General features: G+C 46.5%; 1 protein-coding gene across 1 annotated transcript; it reads right to left on the minus strand.

Annotated features, from left to right (window-relative positions):
* Positions 1–7,652: 7,652 nt before the first annotated feature.
* On the minus strand, positions 7,653–18,224 carry LOC130387360 (glutathione synthetase-like). Its single transcript, XM_056596394.1, has 12 exons — positions 17,718–18,224; positions 16,774–16,919; positions 15,535–15,610; positions 14,716–14,855; positions 13,498–13,614; positions 13,216–13,296; positions 13,018–13,095; positions 12,243–12,309; positions 11,487–11,681; positions 10,919–11,000; positions 9,734–9,923; positions 7,653–8,442 (listed from the first exon to the last, which is right to left on the minus strand). The coding sequence occupies exons 1-12, from the start codon at positions 17,841–17,843 to the stop codon at positions 8,319–8,321; spliced, it is 1,422 nt and encodes a 473-aa protein (XP_056452369.1). The 5' UTR covers positions 17,844–18,224; the 3' UTR covers positions 7,653–8,318.
* Positions 18,225–18,370: the final 146 nt, after the last annotated feature.

Below are 18,370 nucleotides of genomic sequence, written 5' to 3' on the forward strand. Positions count from 1 at the left end.
GCGGATCCTCAGCCGTTTCCCTCCCCCAATGGATGCATAATAAGAAGTTCATTGGCCCCGTGTGCTCCCTTCCTCGTGGTCCCCCCTGAGCTGGGCACGGCCATGGGGTGATGGAGGGGCCGCCTGGAGGTGTATATCGGGGGAGTAGGGTGTGTGTGTGTGTGTGTGAGTGTGTGGAGGGGTTGCTGGAGGTAGATGAAGTTCTGGGATCAAAGGAACATCAAAGTTTCCATTGTCTCACCAAAACCATTAGCATCACAAAAGCGGATTTTGTTTTGAACGGGCTCAGCGATCGTGCGGTGAGATGGTTGACGGCTGAGCCAGCTCCGCGCTGAATGAAGTGAAATTGACTTTCATGTGATCGTCTGAGCGCCGCTGAAATACGAGTCCCCTGGTTTTGTTTTTCCTTCAGCAGATGTTATAAAGTACGCCGTGAGTTCATTTGATGTCAGCGGTAAAAAAAGGACAAGTAATAAAACTTAAACGCGAGGGCGGGGAGGGGGGGTTGGAGGAGAGGAACGTGTATATTTAGTCACAGAGGAACCACAGAGTCCGGTTGTAGGCTTGTAGAATTGTAAACCCTTCAGTCTTGGCGTGAGAAGTAGCCCTTGGCCGGCGACGACATCCGCTCGCTCTTGTTGCCTAATATCCCCACGTCACTCACAGCCTCTCTTCCCAGGAGCGGCTCCATGGTTTGTGGGAGCGAGGGCCCCGGCCAGAGCCCAGTGTTTGCCTCCGGGATGCCTCTCTGTTTCCAGGGCAGTCGGAGGAACACGTCTGGGCCGGAGGTGACCCTGACTTTGTCTTCGGCTCATTCCAAAGGCGCTGGGAGACTCCGTTGCAGAACCAAGGCACCCATGGGAAAAGCAGAAGCCTGGACCGATTGTAAATAGCTTCTCCCTTCTCTCTCTCTCACCCCCCCCCCCCCTCCCTCCCTCGCTCTCCCACACTTTCTCTCCCCCTCCAGTGCTATCCCTTCCCATTATGAAGCTTCCTTCCTCCCTTCCTCCCTGCAAGCCACACATTAGTGAATATAGGCCAAGCTCTTCCTTAGCAATATCCTTTGATCTGCACATCCCCATTACCTGCTCGCATGTAGAAATCCATACACGCTTTAAAGACTATTTAGTCACTTAGCAGATGCTTTGATCCAAAAGCGAGAGAAGTTTAGCGACGGATCGTTAAGAAGCAGGTAGAAGGTAGGGCAGCTTGCTCAGGGTAGGCCGAGGACAGAACCTGTTGGCTCGGAGTCACACCTCCCTCGCCACTTGGGAGTCAGTCAGTGTGTATGTGTGTGTGTGTGTGTGTCCGTGTGTGTGTGGGAGTGAGTAAGCACCGTGAGAAGCACATCCAAGAGTCATAGCTGGGTGGAGGGAGGGGAGGCGTGGCCCATTCCTCCCAGCTGAATCACTTCCGACCGTTAGGGCCCCCCAAGATATTCCCATTTATTAATTCATTATTTTACAATCGACATCTGAACAAAAATGTTTCTGAGGAAATAGACCAGTTGAAACGATTACATTTGACCTGGAAGGTGAAGGGTTAAACGGAAACCCTTTGTCAGCCGGAATGCTGCCGACTCTGCAGTTGTTGGGAAGGAAAATACTTCTCAGCCCTGTAATAATTTCCGCTATAACTTCACAGAGTTTGAGTAATAGAAATTCAATGCGACTCATTTCAAACGACTCAAATGACTACGTTTCTGACAAGCTCTGCCCGCTGTGAGGGACACGAATCCAATAAACTAGCTAGCTAGCTTATTGGCGTGACTTGGTTAACTTCACGATGGCAGCCGCCGCGGGTAACGAAACCGCGAGTGAGCAGGACATTGTTTCTGTTTTGTTACTCACGGATTTCTATGTTAACTTTTAATGTAAAGTTTGAGTTAATAACAGGAAGACCCACACCAGAGCTAAAATTGGTTCAGAAAACCAAAGCTTTTGAAAGGCCTTTCAGCTCCACCACACTATAGCGATACCCAGGGCTCTCAAGTTTCACGCATTCGCCGTGAGACACACGCAATTCAACCCATGCACACGCTCACGCGCCACACTTCGTATTTCTCACGCAGAGAAATGACCAGGATAGCCCCCACCAATTTGGGCCAGTGGAACAGGCAGGAATCAAATGGGTGTCCCGTACGTAGGGTAACCAGACGTCCTCTTTTGCCCAGACATGCCATCTTTTAGAGACACTTTGCCATCTTTTAGAGAGATTTTATTAAACCCTCATAGATGTTCACATCGAATTTGCGTTGCGTTTCTCTGGGTCGTTCACTAACTAGTTAGGCCACGCCCTCCCCTACTCAGTTCTGTTTGCTTTGCATTGGTGGAAGTGAGTAGGAAGTCCTATCTATTGAACAGAAAGAAACACACATACTCTACACACTTTACCAAAGCATTGGCCTACTGAATGCCACAGATATATTTTAAGCGTCTAACTGAATTCCACATAAACATATAATTATGTTTTTGCACGTTTGCAACGTTTAAAAGTACAGGGAAAAGTATATGCCTCTACTGGTGTTGCTTAAGCCAATAGCCTTTTGAGGCAGTGTTGTTTCTGAATATTAGTGTTAAGGGCCAATAATGCTTACGATCATACATTAGACACCATGTCTGTGGACACATTTGTATGCAGCCCCCCCCCCCCCCCCCCCCCCCGCCGACAAAATCTCACTCTGAACTCAGTTCAAAACTTGAGAGCCCAGCCGATACCGTTGGATGACGATCAACCAAGGAGTGAAAGCTTTACTGTTGGTGTTTGATTTGTCTGCTGTCATGCGTTTTGCACCCCGGGCTGTTCTCTATATACAGTACATTTGTGTCTTATATATTCTACTGAAGTGCACTCACAGCTTGTGTGATGATGCGATTATTTATCAGGAGATAGCTTTGTTTAATTTTAGTGATGACTCTCACTCTCTCCTTGCTGTTTGCTCGTTGCATTTGCTGGACTAGCGTATGCATGCAGTTTGAATTGTCATAGGTAACTTTTGCAGTACTATAGAGAGGACACAGTAAGCTAAGCTGGTGGTTTGCTGAGTCATGGTTTAGGTCAAGTTTAAGAGTCATGGGTCGTAGTTCGTAGTCGGTACACATTTCAATGTATTCTTGGTGGGATTGTCAATTTGGAATGCATAGACTTGTCGGATACTGCTCACAGTGGAGGAAATTACAGAAGCAGACATCGAAAGCCTTTCTACATATGGGTCGGAAATATTTAACCCCACTTTAACCTGACTTTTCATGCGACCGTGTGAGGAAAGCGCAACGAATGTGTCGGCTCGAGAGGAAGTGAACATCATTTCACTTAAATGTACGGCCAAAAAGGTTAATCCCTGGATTTCAGTGATTGTATTTGTAACTTTGCAGTGCTGTGGGTGCATTCGCGAGTGACTAAGGTGCTCGCTGGTTTTACGAAACGCCAGTTTGTCTGTACACTTCAAGGCTGACTTCGGGGTCAAAGGTCAGCCCGCTCTCGAACGCTTTTGTCGGTGCAACCAACAAGCGGCGCACAGTGGAACCAGATGCACACAAAACAAACAGAAGGACGACTCACACACACAAACACACACGCGTGCGCGCCACATCAGACACGCACATCTGACATTCGGTGGGAATGCGGGGAACGCTGGAGGTTGAGCAAGGAGGAATTCTTCTGGTATTTGTTTGGTAGGACGGATGTCGGTGCCTCAACACGTCGGCACGCACACCAATGAACACGCCTTTTAGCTGCGCACATATAAACACAGCAAAAAACAAACCACAGAAAGATCAAAAACAGAGATTGAGTAAAATTTAAAGCTATCTGCATTATGACACAATGACTTGTGACGTGTGTGTGTTGCTTTGTGTGTTTTCACTGAATCTCCGTGAGATGCTCATCCTGAGCTCTAATGACTGAACATTAGAGCACAGGATGGGGGACACTGTCCCTCTCCTTCTCCAAGGCGAGGGACAGCACAATAGTTAAACATTGCATTCGTAGCGTAACAGAATCGAGCAAATCCCATTTCACAACAACTGCATTAGAGCTCGGCCAAGACCCTGCCAGCCGGCGGCCATACTATTTAATTACAGTGTGTGTGTGTGTGTGTGTGTGCGTAATGACATTAAAATGTTCCACCACCTCTCTGTGTTTCACGAGCCTCCTCTCGGCGACTCCCCGGCTCAGAAGTAGAACAAATATTTGTCATAACCTTTTCCGCCCACGCGCATTCCCCTCAGACTCCGCCCCTTCCCCCTCCCTTCGCTAGATTTCCCGTAAAGAGAGGCTGCGCTCTCACTTCCTCATTCCAGCCAGCTAATAAAACTTTGCGATGGGGTAACACTTTTAACTTCTGCTTACCAATGTTGAGCTTTTCTGTCTTTGATCCTTGATACGCGTGTGTGTGTGTGTGTGTGTGTGTGTGTGTGTGTGTGTGTGTGTGTGTGTGTGTGTGTGTGTGTGTGTGTGTGTGTGTGTGTGTGTGTGTGTGTGTGTGTGTATGTTTTTTTTGTGTGTGTGTGTGTGTGTGTGTGTGTGTGTGTGTGTGTGTGTGTGTGTGTGTGTGTGTGTGTGTGTGTGTGTGTGTGTGTGTGTGTGTGTGTGTGTGTGTGCGCACACAATCGTGCAATTGTGGTCGGCTCAACTGTGGTCTATGCATGCAAGTTGTTTCTAAGTATTTTTGTGTGCACGTGTTATCTGCGTGTACGTGTGTGTGCATTTGTTGCGCATGCAACTGCGGTCTGTGTGGATGCGTCGTCTATGTATTTGTGTGTGTGTCTTACGTGTGTGTGTCTTACGTGTGTGTGTGTGTGTGTGTGTGTGTGTGTGTGTGTGTGTGTGTGTGTGTGTGTGTGTGTGTGTGTGTGTGTGTGTGTGTGTGTGTGTGTGTGTGTGTGTGTGTGTGTGTGTGTGTGTGTGTGCGCGCGCGACCATTATTTAGCATCACTTTTGTCCAAAGCGACTTACAATAACTGCATTCAACAACGAAGATAAAACCTGCAAAGTGCAAGAATCATTTTAGAAAATATCATTCCTAAAATAAGCACAGCAGTTGAGTTTAAGTGCTACAATACAGAAGGCAGAGATGGAGAATATTTGACTTTTTATGATCTTTTTTATGTACTTATACGCACCTACTTATCACATAAAAGGTGATAAGTAGACCTTTACCCTATACCACCACGAGTTCAAACCTGTTATATGATAATGCCTTTATGACTCTTTACACCGCTTGTTAAGGTATGAAGTTTGCATCTCGAGTTCTTGGAACCCTTACCACATGCAGCAGCAAAGGCCAGGTCATCAAACACGGAATCACAAAAAAAACTACTTTGTTGAAAAATAAATGAGTCAGACCCTAACCAAACCTAACCTAACGGGTGGAAGCCATTGGAAAATATGTGCAAGCTACTGGGGTTCTCCACATATTGTATTGATTAGGAGGAAGCCAGTCATGATAACCACATCTGTGTGGTTTCCGAGAGTAGGTACGCCGTTGTCTTTCCCCCCTCCACTCAAATCTTCCCTGATGACTCAGCCCCATGTCATAGCACATGTTCCAGACCACCCATCAACCCCAGCCCTCACAGCGGGGGGCTGCATGACTAAAGCACTAGTTCCATGGTATGGTTTAAAATAATGGTACACACTTTACAATCAAGTGAAAGTTGTTTTGGATAAAAGCATCTGCCGAATGCCTAAATGGTCAAAAAAGAAAAAAAAAGAGTTGGTAATGCTAGTCTTACAACAGGCACTACGTTGACAACCACACTACTGGCCTAGCAGTAGATGCTATAGGCTATAATATGATTCTAGCAGGTAAAGGTGATGCTAACAATGAGTGTTACAGTAAAACCCGCCTGAGTTGCAGTCGGAATGGGCATCAACATTCCACCAGTGTGGCGTTTCATCTGGCATGAGGAACCTGGGCCTTATGGTACGCAGTTATTATTAAAGTCGAACACAGGATTTTTCCATGAAGGGAAGTTAACATCCAGTCTTCGTGTTCCATCGTCTGGTTCCACAAACACACCCACAGTGAGGAATGTTTGTGTGTGTGTTTGTTCCTTTGTCATTTGAACACCCTATCAAAGAATACCATGCATACAGTGATGAATACATCAGTCCTCAAAACCTAATTTGAGTTGCAATCGCCGGCCAAACCAGAACCAGGGAGATGGCTCTGAATTAAATTAGATCTCCGCGTACATTAGCATGTTCATAATTTAGCTCTGCTACTGAATACGTCTGATAATAGATTGGCATGCTAGGGCTAGGGCATAAACATGCTAGTACATCAACATTCCAGCGTATAGCAAGCCAATAGATCAGCATTCTAGACCCCCCCCCCGCCCATATCTGTTTTCTCCAGGCAGAGGTCACTTCACTCCAAGGTCACAATGATGAAAATGAGCTTAAGGGGGAAGAGTGTTGGAGAGCATTTGTCAACGGAAATCCCGTTATAGTGATGAATATCAATGGGGGAAACATGTTATACGTTTGTGTGGTGCAGGGTGGGTAGAGGGGGGGGGGGGGTCTTGGGTGGGGGGTGGGGCTGTTTTTGGGGGGGTGGGTTGTGTGTGTAAAAACAAGCAGCTGCACTTCCTGCTTAGCAGCGGATGTACTTCCTCTCTCAACATCCTCCGCAGGAGCACGCACGCACACACCCGCACACACACACAACTAGCACGCACACAACCACAAAAACAATAATATGAGGTAGAGTAATGCGCTTGCGCGATTGGAGTTGTTTACAATTACACACACAAAAACACACAGCCTTGAGGTGTGTGTGTGTGTGTGGAATACTTTTCATTAAATGCTTCCTTTCCAAGAGGTCAGGAGGATCAGCGTCTCGATGACCCACTATACACGCGCACACACACACACACAAACAAACTCACACACACACAAACAGACACAGACACAGAGCAGGACAGCTGTGTGACAGGCTTATTAGATTAAGTGTTTGTTTGGTCTAGCAGGTGAGATGATAGACTCTACCAGCAGAGAGCCAGTGAGTGCTGAAGTTACCCAATCCAAAACCAAAGACAACAAAGTCAGATTCCTGCGAACTGTAACCGAGGGCGGTTACTCAAACAGTGGCTCAATATTGTGTAACTTTTATGAAAACAAGACGTCACAAACAATTCACTGCCCTACAGTAAGAGGTCAGCTGGATATTCTCTACACTAGCATGTGGCTTAGCTCTGGTGTGACAATTGTAATCATTTCTGAATTAAATGAATAGGTTAGATGTACGTTTATTATCTAATAGGTCATATACTAATGAATAGTAAGGATTCATAATTATTTTCGTTAGATAACCAAATGATGACAGCTAGAAACGGTCGCAAAAAGCGAGGTTTTATTAGGACGCGGCAGGGTTGGATGGAGAATCTGGGAATCGAGCCAAACCAAGCCAATACTCCCGAGACATTCCAGAAAACAATAACAAATGCAAAGCATTTTTCTGTGGAAGTCCGTTGCAGCTTGTTCTTACGGGAAGTGACTCCCATATGATAGTCGATGTCTGCGGCAGTATGCCAAGCTGCGACCGCCCGCGTAGAGACGCGGACGAGTGGCCAAGGGCGTCAGAAAGCTCTCCGAAACAGCATAATATTAATACATAAAACCCTTTCAGAAACTATTCATACAATGTTAAATGAGGAATAAAAAGATTGGCCGATACATTTATCTTGACATGTTTATTGAGGTTGTTCGGAAGTTCCACAATATGTAAATAAATACATAATGGGTATCACTTTGTAGGCCTATACATGATTCACATTACTCATTATACATATAAAAAATAATTTGTAAAATAATTAGTAATTTGTGCATAAAATAAAAATTCGAATCTGCTTAACCCTTCCCCTTGTATTAAGCATATAAATAATACAAGAATTACCATATCAAGCCATCTCCGACCTTTTCAATTAAGGGAGTTGCCTGAGAGAAAAGAAGCTGCCTCTGACCAAAGTGTTTAAATACCTTTGACTTTATTACCACCTAGTGGTCAGTCAGAGAACTAGCGAATTGAGAGTAAAGAAGCAGTTTCTAATATTTGGTGCATTAATTGGTTCAATATTTGGTACAAAACCGATGCTAACCAAGATTTGTCTGCTGCTCATTATTTCCTCTGCCCACTTCTCTTCAAATACCGAGTTAAAAACCATTATTAACCAAGCAGTGGTTGGCTGCGCTGGTATAGTCTTTCACACCTTAGCCAAACACCCTCCACGGCTTTGGGGATTGTACAACCGTGCAACTTGTTCAAAGAGCCCGCCATAGCAAAACGTCGAACCCTACAGCGGCAGGTGGATTCCTCAGCACAGGATGAGGTTGTCGAAAACGGCCAGGCCCTGGTTCACGCCGCCCTGGCGGTGCTCGGCAGGCTTGGTCCGCATCACGTGACCCGCCACCACGTTCAGAACCATCTCCCCCTCCGCCCTGCGAGGAGGAGAGAGACACGGAGACACCTGTGGTCAGAGCCGAGTCCCCGGGCCTCATCCGATCACCACCCTAGCATACACGTTTACACACAAGTTATTAGAAAGGCGGCCCGGTTGCTTACTATTCCCGGCGGAATTCTTAGTGCGCACTACAGTCGCTCAGATGACCCACAATGCATTTTGGCAACAGGACGACAGTCTTAAGAGAAACATTAGTTGAACACGTATCCGATGATTCATCATCAACAACATACATCACTCGATTTTAAGATCAATATAACTTGGTGGCTTTGTAGTCTGTCGCCATCAAATAAAGGACTTGGGTGAATCCCAATGAATGCACTTTTCTTTAGAACGCCAGACAGTACACAGGTTCAGAGGCAGCCATGAGTTAGACTTCTAATCGATGTTACCACACAAAGGACATGGCCCCCTGGGGTCAAAAAGAGAGATAGCGAGACAGCGAGAGACCAACGCAACTTCTACATGGGGTTCACATTGCAGAGGACTCCCTCTACTGGTCAAACACCAGCTATTGCATGCATGGCGTGTGATTGGCTGACACGGTTGCCAGGTAACTCGTCGTTAAAGGGGACATATATTATACCACCAGGTGTGAGTGTGATTAGCCTTACAAGCCGTTTCGAAAATCTGCCCCACATGACATCACTAGTGGGCGTGTCCACCTAGATGTGTCCTGGATAGATCAGTCTACCAGCCTACCAGGTGGACTGAAGCAAACGTTGCTCATCTATCCAGCACAGATCTAGGTGGACACGCCCACTAGTGACGTCATATGGGGCACATTTTCAAAATGGCTTGTAAGGCTGGTCACACTCACACCTGGTGGTGTAACATGTCCCCTTTAAGTTAGTTGCATCCAGCTACAGCCCCGTGTGGCAGGTCAGTGTTTTTTCGGCCTTTTTCAACGTTTTGCGTCACAGTCGGCACCTAGCTGCCCCATTCGAGATAGATATAGGTATATACAAACAAAATGACCTGCCACGCCACAGGCCCCTCTGCCACGCCCCTCCACCACACCCGAGGCCCCTCTGCCACGCCCGAAGCCCCTGCCACACCACAGGCCTTGGCTCCGGGGCTGCTATTGCATGAAGTCGACGCGACCCACCTCTCCGCCTACATCTCCTATAGCTTGTCCACCACCGAGCGGGCATTGTACGCGCCTGTGCTCTGGGGCCAGTGTTGCCAGATTGGTTGCCAGATTTCCCGGCCAGATTGGCCGGGAAATCTGGCAACCAATCTGGCAACACCGTCTGACGACGCCTCACCTGATGTAGGCTCCGAACACGCCCAGCTCGCCGACCACGTCGCAGGGCTCCGGCGGCGTGTCCCTCCTTAGCAGGACGTTGCGCTCCACCCGGGGCCGGAGGCGCTCCATCAGGACGTAGGAGGCCCGGCCACGGCCCGCCCCCTCCTCCTCCAGCACCCGCACAAGGTCCGCGTCGAAGAAGTTGTGTCCTGGGAAACGGATCGTCCGCGCCGACGTCGGCGAACCAAAACAAAAACACACGCACTCGGGTCGGCGACCATTTTGCCCGTGGACGATTGCCAACAATCAAGGAGCAAAAGCTTTGCCGTTGGGATTGCTTGATTTGTCTGCCGTCATGAGTTTTGCACCCCTTGCCATTGTCTCATACACGTACAATAAAACGTACTCTACTGATGATGCGAGGATTTGCATTTTGCACAAGAGATAGACGTTTTTCAGTTTTGGTAAATCACTCTTGTGGTGCCGATTGCTCGTTGCATTGCTAAGGCTGGACTATAGTATTGATGTTTCAGAGCTCTAAATGTCACAGGTAACCTTTGCACTACTATAGAGAGGAAACAGTGGGCCAAGCTGGCGGTTTTTGTTTTTTTCGCAATAGGGAAAGGGGCCAAGGTTCAAGAGTCACGTTTCGCTACACACACACACACACACACACACACACACACACACACACACACACACACACACACACACACACACACACACACACACACACACACACACACACACACACACACACACACACACACACACACACACAGAGAGAGAGAGAGAGAGAGATCTCCTGCAAGGGCACCATGGAGGCTGCTTGCTACACTGGGCAGAGTAACAATTTAAGGTCCATTGCTAAACCCCAACTAGGTGGCTGCCCTACTCCACCCAGATGACTCTTAAAGAGCTCCTCCAAACACAAGGACGCATGGCGGTGGTGTTGAAAGCCGGCTTATTGTACGGCTAGCAGATAATGATGATACATGTCCTGGTGCTCCGTGATGCCATGGAGAAGATCTCTCCTCGAGAGTGAGTGCAGTGACGGCTGGTTCCACCTGTTGCACATTGATTGCTCAATGTGCAACAGGTGTGCAGCCCCACCCAGCCCCAGAGTCCAATCAGCGTGACTCGGGCCAGGTGAGGCTGCTTGAACCAGCCATCATCCACACACACCGCTAGGTTTTCGCCTTACCTCCTCCTTCTCTCTGAGGCTTCAGTACGTATCTGTCGGGCGAGTCCATCGCCATGGCAGCCGCGCGGTCCCCCTCCGGACACTAGAGGGGCGTTTAAGGACAGTCCGGTTTTAATGCCGCTTCCGTGTCCAAAAGGGTCTTTGCACAACAAGTCAGATGTTCACAGGCATGCGTCTTTCCAACCAAGTCTGATACAAATGACCCACAGGACACTTTTTCCACATGCTATTACACTTGTTACGCGGGTGAATAGTACACATGATCACATGGTAGTCTATAGGCCAATCCCATTGGTCGTTTTTTTTAAGGGATCCATTGAGTCATCTCAGTACAGGTTTGGGTTCAGTCATTCCAATTTCAATGTCACAATCTCAGTTAATAGCTAATGCTATGATTACATGCTTGATTAAAAACTTGCATGGATAAACTGTGTAAAATGTGTGTAAAAAGGATTACATAATAAATAGAAAAGCCTCCAAATGTTTAGATCTTGGCCTCAACATATCACCAGGCGGACTGGCACTCGAGCTGAAGACCCAGTGCGGGCTTGAGGTCCATCCCCCTCACCTGGTCCAGGGTGTAGGAGCCCACAAAGGTGGCCCTGATCTGCTGCACCACCTGGGGCTGCTCGGGGAAGAAGCGCTCCAGGACCCCCGGCCGGGCCAGCACCTGCTGGACCTTCTTGGTCCCGGCCAGGTGGGTGGCGATGTCGGGACATTTGATGGCCCGGGAGCGCTCCATCAACAGGCGGGTCGCCCAGCTCTGACGGGACAACACCCGCGGTTAGGCATGGGTCACGTGGGTCTCAGGGTTGTGGCAGCACTGCCCACCAAACTGCACGTGCACGTCGTGTACGTGTTGGACGCTCATGGATGAATGACCGGTGAATCCTGGACCAATGGTCCAACTTTTGGTGGAAACCGATTTTTTTCATACAATTGTATGAAGCAATACGCTTATATTTAATAATCGTATATATTGTTTTATATTTTATCTTACTATTATATTTGTACTGTTCCCCTCTAAGCCCTAGTGTTATTATTTGGTGGCAAGTAAGAATAAGAAAAAACTTAATAAAATGGCATAGCTAATATTAAATGTCAAAAAGCCAAAGATGCAAATAAGTGTTAAAATTAAATACTCTCAGTTCAACAGCCTCAATTTATGCACACACACACACACACACACACACACACACACACACACACACACACACACACACACACACACACACACACACACACACACACACACACACACACACACACACACACACACACACACACACACACACTTTTGCTGCATTTTAACTGAATCTTTTACCTCTTCTGTGTAGTGGCCCGGCACATAACCATCTCTGAAAAACACCACCGCCACCTCCCACCCATCTCTGCAAGGAGGAAGAAAGAGTTAAAAGGAAACATGATTCAATATATAAACACCCAACACACACACACAGCCCATTGAACTGCTTCTCTTCCCTGGGTCACGTCAGTCACCTGTGTTGATTACTAATTCCGTTCACCTGTGTTCCTTATTATTTCAGTTCCCTGGTTGTGCCCGGGACTGGTGTCTTGTTCCTGTACTCTTACTTGTGAGCCTATAAGGAACTTTCACAGCAGCTATTTTGACATGCCTTAGCAGGTGTAATTTATCTAATTTAAATAATCAAATTTATTATAGTCACAATAAAAAACATTTTCATTATAGTCCCCATATACTATAATATATTAGGCCCACCTAAATGAAAGAAGGCCATGATAAATATTATTAATGCGCTTGTGTTGACCATGTCAAAATGGCCGGTGTGTAAAGGATTGTTTGTTTGCTTTCACACTATTATTTCTGCCACTGTAACACCTGCACTTATCAGGTGTTAATATTAAACTGTTATCTTGAATTAATATACGAGTATAATAAATAATAAACATTTAAATAATACGTTCATTGTTCTTCAACTTCAGTTCACGTTTCATCTCCAATTTAGTTATGGTCCGTTGAGTCATAACATTATGGACCGTCATTAATAAAGTGTTATCTGGCTTTACGGCTATATTAAAAGAAAAAGGAAGGATTCCGAGATAAAAGCCCCACTCACACAAACAGTCTGTCGTCGCTGCTCAACCGACCCGTTTTGTGCACAAACTCAAAGTTGTTTCGGATGCTTGAGATTCCCCTGTGAAGCAATAGAAACGGTTACTCATGGATTGAAGACCTCTATCGTCGTCTGTCTCCACACCTCCCCTTTAAAAAAGAAAAGAGAACATTGTAAGCAATGCAATCGTTTTAGGCCTACCTTTCCCGAAGCTCGTTTATAAGCTTGAAGTGACTGAAGAAGATCATCTCTACATCATCCACCAGAAACAGGATGGCTGCCCTTGAAAGAACACAGTGTGAGGTCGTCCACTTAGATTAAGGCTTGGCAGCCTTAATCTAGACACTCAGTGAATTAAACTGTCTGTCTGTCTGTCTGTCTGTCTGTCTGTCTGTCTGTCTGTCTGTCTGTCTGTCTGTCTGTCGCAGGTACGCCATGTCTCACTGTCACATGACTCCCGCAGCCAGGGGGCGCCCCACTCACTGTGGCCGGGCGTAGAGCTCCCAGGCCCTCTGGAGGGCGCAGGCGAGCCGCACCGTGGAGTTACTGTCTGGAACCGACGACCTCAGCCCCTCCAGACCCGCCAGTCTCAACACGTGCCTGAGGAACGCAAAACACACGTTGTTACACACCGTTGTGCGGTGTCTAGGGTGTTTCACCTCCCCCGCCGGAGGGTAGGGCTGCTAGATTATTCTGGTCCATATTGAAATCATTCTATTAATCAAACGATTATTTTTCAGTTTGAAACTGTTTATTCAGCATTTCTCCCAAAAAAAAAGACTTTGTAAAGGAGAACTTTGAAATGCCCCTTAAAAGCTTAAAATACACAAAATGTTAAAATAGAAAATAATATATATATGTGGAAAAAATATGTAACCAGCTGTTCTACCATTAAACATTTAATGAATAAAATGATTATACTTAAAAAATTTAAATTGTTTAGCTCCATAATATTAGAAAAAAATGGGAAACCGGAAAGGCAAGCCAGTTCGATTTCCAGAGGTCCGCAGTGTAAACATTCAGTTTCAATACGTTTTGCATCAATGTGGAAGGCAGAAAAAAACACAGCGATCCTTCATCCTTGAGACCTCACGTAACCACAGCATCACGGTTCAGGTGACCTTGGCTTAACAGGCGGTTATTTAAAGCATGCGTAAAACAGATCTCACGGTGTACTCTTTTTTTTGAGGGAGTCCTTTGTAAATATACTATTTTCTTTGTAAATAGTATATTTACAAAGAAAACCAGGGTTGCTCAAAGTGCTGCACAGCTTGGGGGAAATATAACGGCATTAAACAGCGGGAAAAAAATTACAATAAACCTAGAGAACGACTGGAAGGCAGAGAATGCTGAACCAAAAAGAGTATCAAGTGAAACACCACGGGGAGAAAGAATAGGTTTTCAGGGTGGGACTTGAAAGGGTTTTTTGTTAGGGGGCGTCCTACAACTGTAGGGCGTCCTACACCAATGTACAATCAACAAGCAGTAAAGAGTGGTGTTCGAGGAGCCCCGCTGGCTCAACAGGCAGAGCGAGTGCCACATCGGCTCAGTCCTGAACGCAGCGACCAGGGTTTGAATCCTGCCCGAGGTCATTTGCTGCATGTCCGCCCCTCCGTCTCCCATACCTTCCTCTCTATCTCACTCTAGCATAAAAAGGAAAAAAGAAAAACGTCAAAAAAATAAAAGAGGGGTGTGATTGACCTGTGCAGGGGTGCGATCGTGTCACTGGTCCCGAAGGCCCCGGCAGCGAAGGTGTTGATCTCCACCAGCTTCAGCAGGCCTCCCTTGACCTCGCTCTCGTCCAGCATGTAGTCAGACCTGTTGATGCCCAGGACGATGGGCTGGGGGAGGGCACACCGTACTCAGCCACAGGCCCCTACTGGGTTAAGAGGAGCGATGTGTGGTCGCTGGTCCTCCTCATTAACCAGCAGAGCCTGTTGGGAGGCTTTAGCTAAACTACTGATGGTTAGAAAGACGGATGACTGGACGGATGGGCAGATGGACAGACAGGCAGACAGACAGGCAGACAGGCAGACAGACAGACAGACAGACAGACAGACAGACAGATAGATTTGTATCGTCCGCAATGTATACACTTGTCTTAGGCATCACATGTGTTAAATAACGATTATCATTAAAAACGACTTAGGTACAAAGCGGCAATAACAATTTATAATTTTGTAGCAGTAAATGGCACAATGTTATAAATGTTTTTTTGTCAGGTCCGGCTGCTTATGCTAGGACTACCACTAACATTTACATTTAGGGCATTAGGCAGATGCTTTTATCCAAAGCGACTTACAACGGTTCAAACACGCAAGTGTCTTGCTCAGTGCCACTTTGACACTCGACCGGGAATCGAACCAGCACCAACCCATCCAGCACCATCGCATTTCCTCTAGCTACTCTGCCCTTGCTTGTGCTCTGATTGTCCTCGGGCTCGGATGCAGGTCAATTTGTGTGAAGGACCGTGACATGTGAACGCCAGGAGATCTTTATTTTGAGGGGACTGTACATTACCGAGGCTCTGCCCTCGGACAGCATCTGCTTGTGGATGTTGAAGAGCCGAGCCGTGAAGTCGTCCGCCAGGACCGTGCTGTAGGGAGAGCGGGAAAACACCTTTTAACTTTTCACTCGCTTCCTGTTTAATTTCTGAACTGCTTAATAAATAAATGAATAAAAGTCAGAAAAAAATGAACGGATATATTTGAATTACAGGAACTTTTACTGCCATCCCTGATGGCTGATGTACATTGTGTGGATTTTTTCAGTTTTTCCCATAACAAGGGAAAGTATTGTTAGCGCTGAGTGGAACAGGAAAGGAAGTTATGGGTGTGATAAAAAAAAAGGCATCTATGACCTGAAACGCATTTCATGAGAATCAAGTAATGGCTGGTGTTATAGAGGGCTGAGAGAGTGTTCTCTAGATGGGATCAAAACCAGTTTTTAAGTTTCACTCGTCACTGTAAAATTGTAAATGTGTGTGTGTGTGTGTGTGTGTGTGTGTGTGTGTGTGTGTGTGTGTGTGTGTGTGTGTGTGTGTGTGTGTGTGTGTGTGTGTGTGTGTGTGTGTGTGTGTGTGCGTGCGTGCGTGCGTGCGTGCGTGCGTGCGTGCGTGCGTGTTTGTGTTTCTTTGTGTGTGTGTGTGTGTGTGTGTGGGTGTGTGTGTGTGTGTGTGTGTGTGTGTGTGTGTGTGTGTGTGTGTGTGTGTGTGTGTGTGTGTGTGTGTGTGTGTGTGTGTGTGTGTGTGTGAATTTTTTAACAGAATAACTTGGCATACAACTGTTGAGTCATTCATGAGGCACTTTAACATAGCATGTCTCGAATGTGCAGGCATTGCTGAGCCACCCGCTGCATCAGGCCTGCAGGTAGACTGGGGTCATGTACAAAAAATACCGTCCGACCTGGTGAATGTGATGTCATCAAAGAAATACTACAGCTCCCAAGGTTACTGTGCACGAATAACAAAGGCTATGCATGTTTATCATGTTAATTGTGCAAGTTGGATTCTGCATCAATCAGGATTCGTCATCTTCGGATGCATAATCTTGTAAGAACTGCAGGGTGAGCTATGCTGTACCTCAATTTGTTGGCTATACTGTATATATACCTGCCCTTTGCTGCGTTATCCTGTTCACATGTATCTTGTTCCAGGTAATATCCTGTTCCAGGTAATAACTGTATCCTGTTCCAGGTAATAACTGTACACTTTAAACGTTTCTCAGGTTTCCTCGTAGGTAAAGCTGGCAGGACACCCACCTGGAGAGAGCTTCCTCCAGGAAGGCGGCGTCCTGGCTGATCCTGTCCACCAGCAGGTTGTAGTGAGGCTGGACCGCCAAGGCCTGCTCGAACACCGCCCCACGGACCGGCGTCGGGAAGAGCGTGACGGGAGCGTACGTCACCAACTGGGGAGAATAACGATCACAGAGTCTGCCCTCAACACTGTGGGTCAACCACCATGCCCAAAGGAGCCAAGCGGGGTTTGGAACCAGCAGCCTTTCCCCGATGGGGGCCAGAAGAACGTTCAGTCACGCCTACACTTCGGCTCGTTGGGTAAGACTTGAGCATCATATTCTAAAAAGATGCTGTAGTAAACAAAAAGTGAAAATCAGCACAGAGGTACCTGTGGACATGTTGAATAAGAAGAAAAACACAATTATTATCAGCAAACTCAACCATATGGTTGAGTTTGCTGATAATAATTGTGTTCGATTTTTGGTATGGATTTCTTTTTGTTTGATGCCTATTATGAACTCAAGGGGATGACTTGATATGATCTATGAAAAAATAAAACATGTAATAAAATATTAAGAAAAGGATCACAGAGATACCTGGGAAATGTTGAAAAGGAATAGGGTGTTTTTTTATCGTGCTAAATCTAATTGAATGGGATATTGTTTATATTTTAGCATTTTATCATTAAAAAATGCTGCAGTGAAACAATTGTAAAATTGTTACATAGTTAGCCTATGGTGTGTCATGGTCATAATATTGAGCCCCACTTACTAAAAGGACTCCCTTCACATCCATGATTAAAACATTGACACACGAGTCAATCCAAAGATGTAGATAAAGCATATGTGTGTTATTATTATTTTGTATTTGCAAATAATTCGAAAAGTTGGCAAAGTGCCGAGTAAGCACTTTAAATTGAGATTGATCTGAGTTTGGGACAGACCGACAGACCGAGACACTGAACCCACCTCAGGCGATTCCTTCATGGGGTACGGCAGCCCATTTAGCAGACAAAACACTTTTGCTTCTTTGGCTAAAACCTGCAATTTCTCTGGATTGTCCATCAGCTCGTAGAGAGTTCGGTACGCTTTCATCTCTGCCCAAAAGTTTACCGTCCAATATACAAAAGACAACTGGTAGGACCAGATCTCCAAATTCACTCAATACACAGACTGGTTCAGTGCGAAACTCAGGCGTGATGAGCATCTCTTGTGTGCATCATTATAGGCTGGCATAGGAGACTGTCAGGAGAAAACGACCTGTTGCGTTATGTGGTGCTCCGATAATATCCACGGTTCAGGCGTGGAGTTATTGGGTGGTCTCAGAAGAGCTGGATGGCCTGGGTCCAACCGAGTTGCAGTCCTCTGTCTCTGCTTGAAGCTCAGTTTAAGTAAAGTCTAAATAAATAAAGACGAAGAAGACAAACATAAGTGGCCCGACCTTAGAAATAGTGTTAGGATTTCTCATAAAACCCATTTTAGTCCCGCCCCTGCATCCGGAGCATGGCAGGCATTTGATAACCACGTGCACCCAGATGGAGTGTGCGCTTGTCTGCGAGCGACGCAAACACACGCACGCGAGCACATGCACACATACACACACACTCAAAGAGTTATGGCTG

The sequence above is a fragment of the Gadus chalcogrammus genome, chromosome 1 (genome assembly GCF_026213295.1).
Source record: "Gadus chalcogrammus isolate NIFS_2021 chromosome 1, NIFS_Gcha_1.0, whole genome shotgun sequence".
In the NCBI taxonomy this organism is placed as follows: Eukaryota; Metazoa; Chordata; class Actinopteri; order Gadiformes; family Gadidae; genus Gadus; species Gadus chalcogrammus.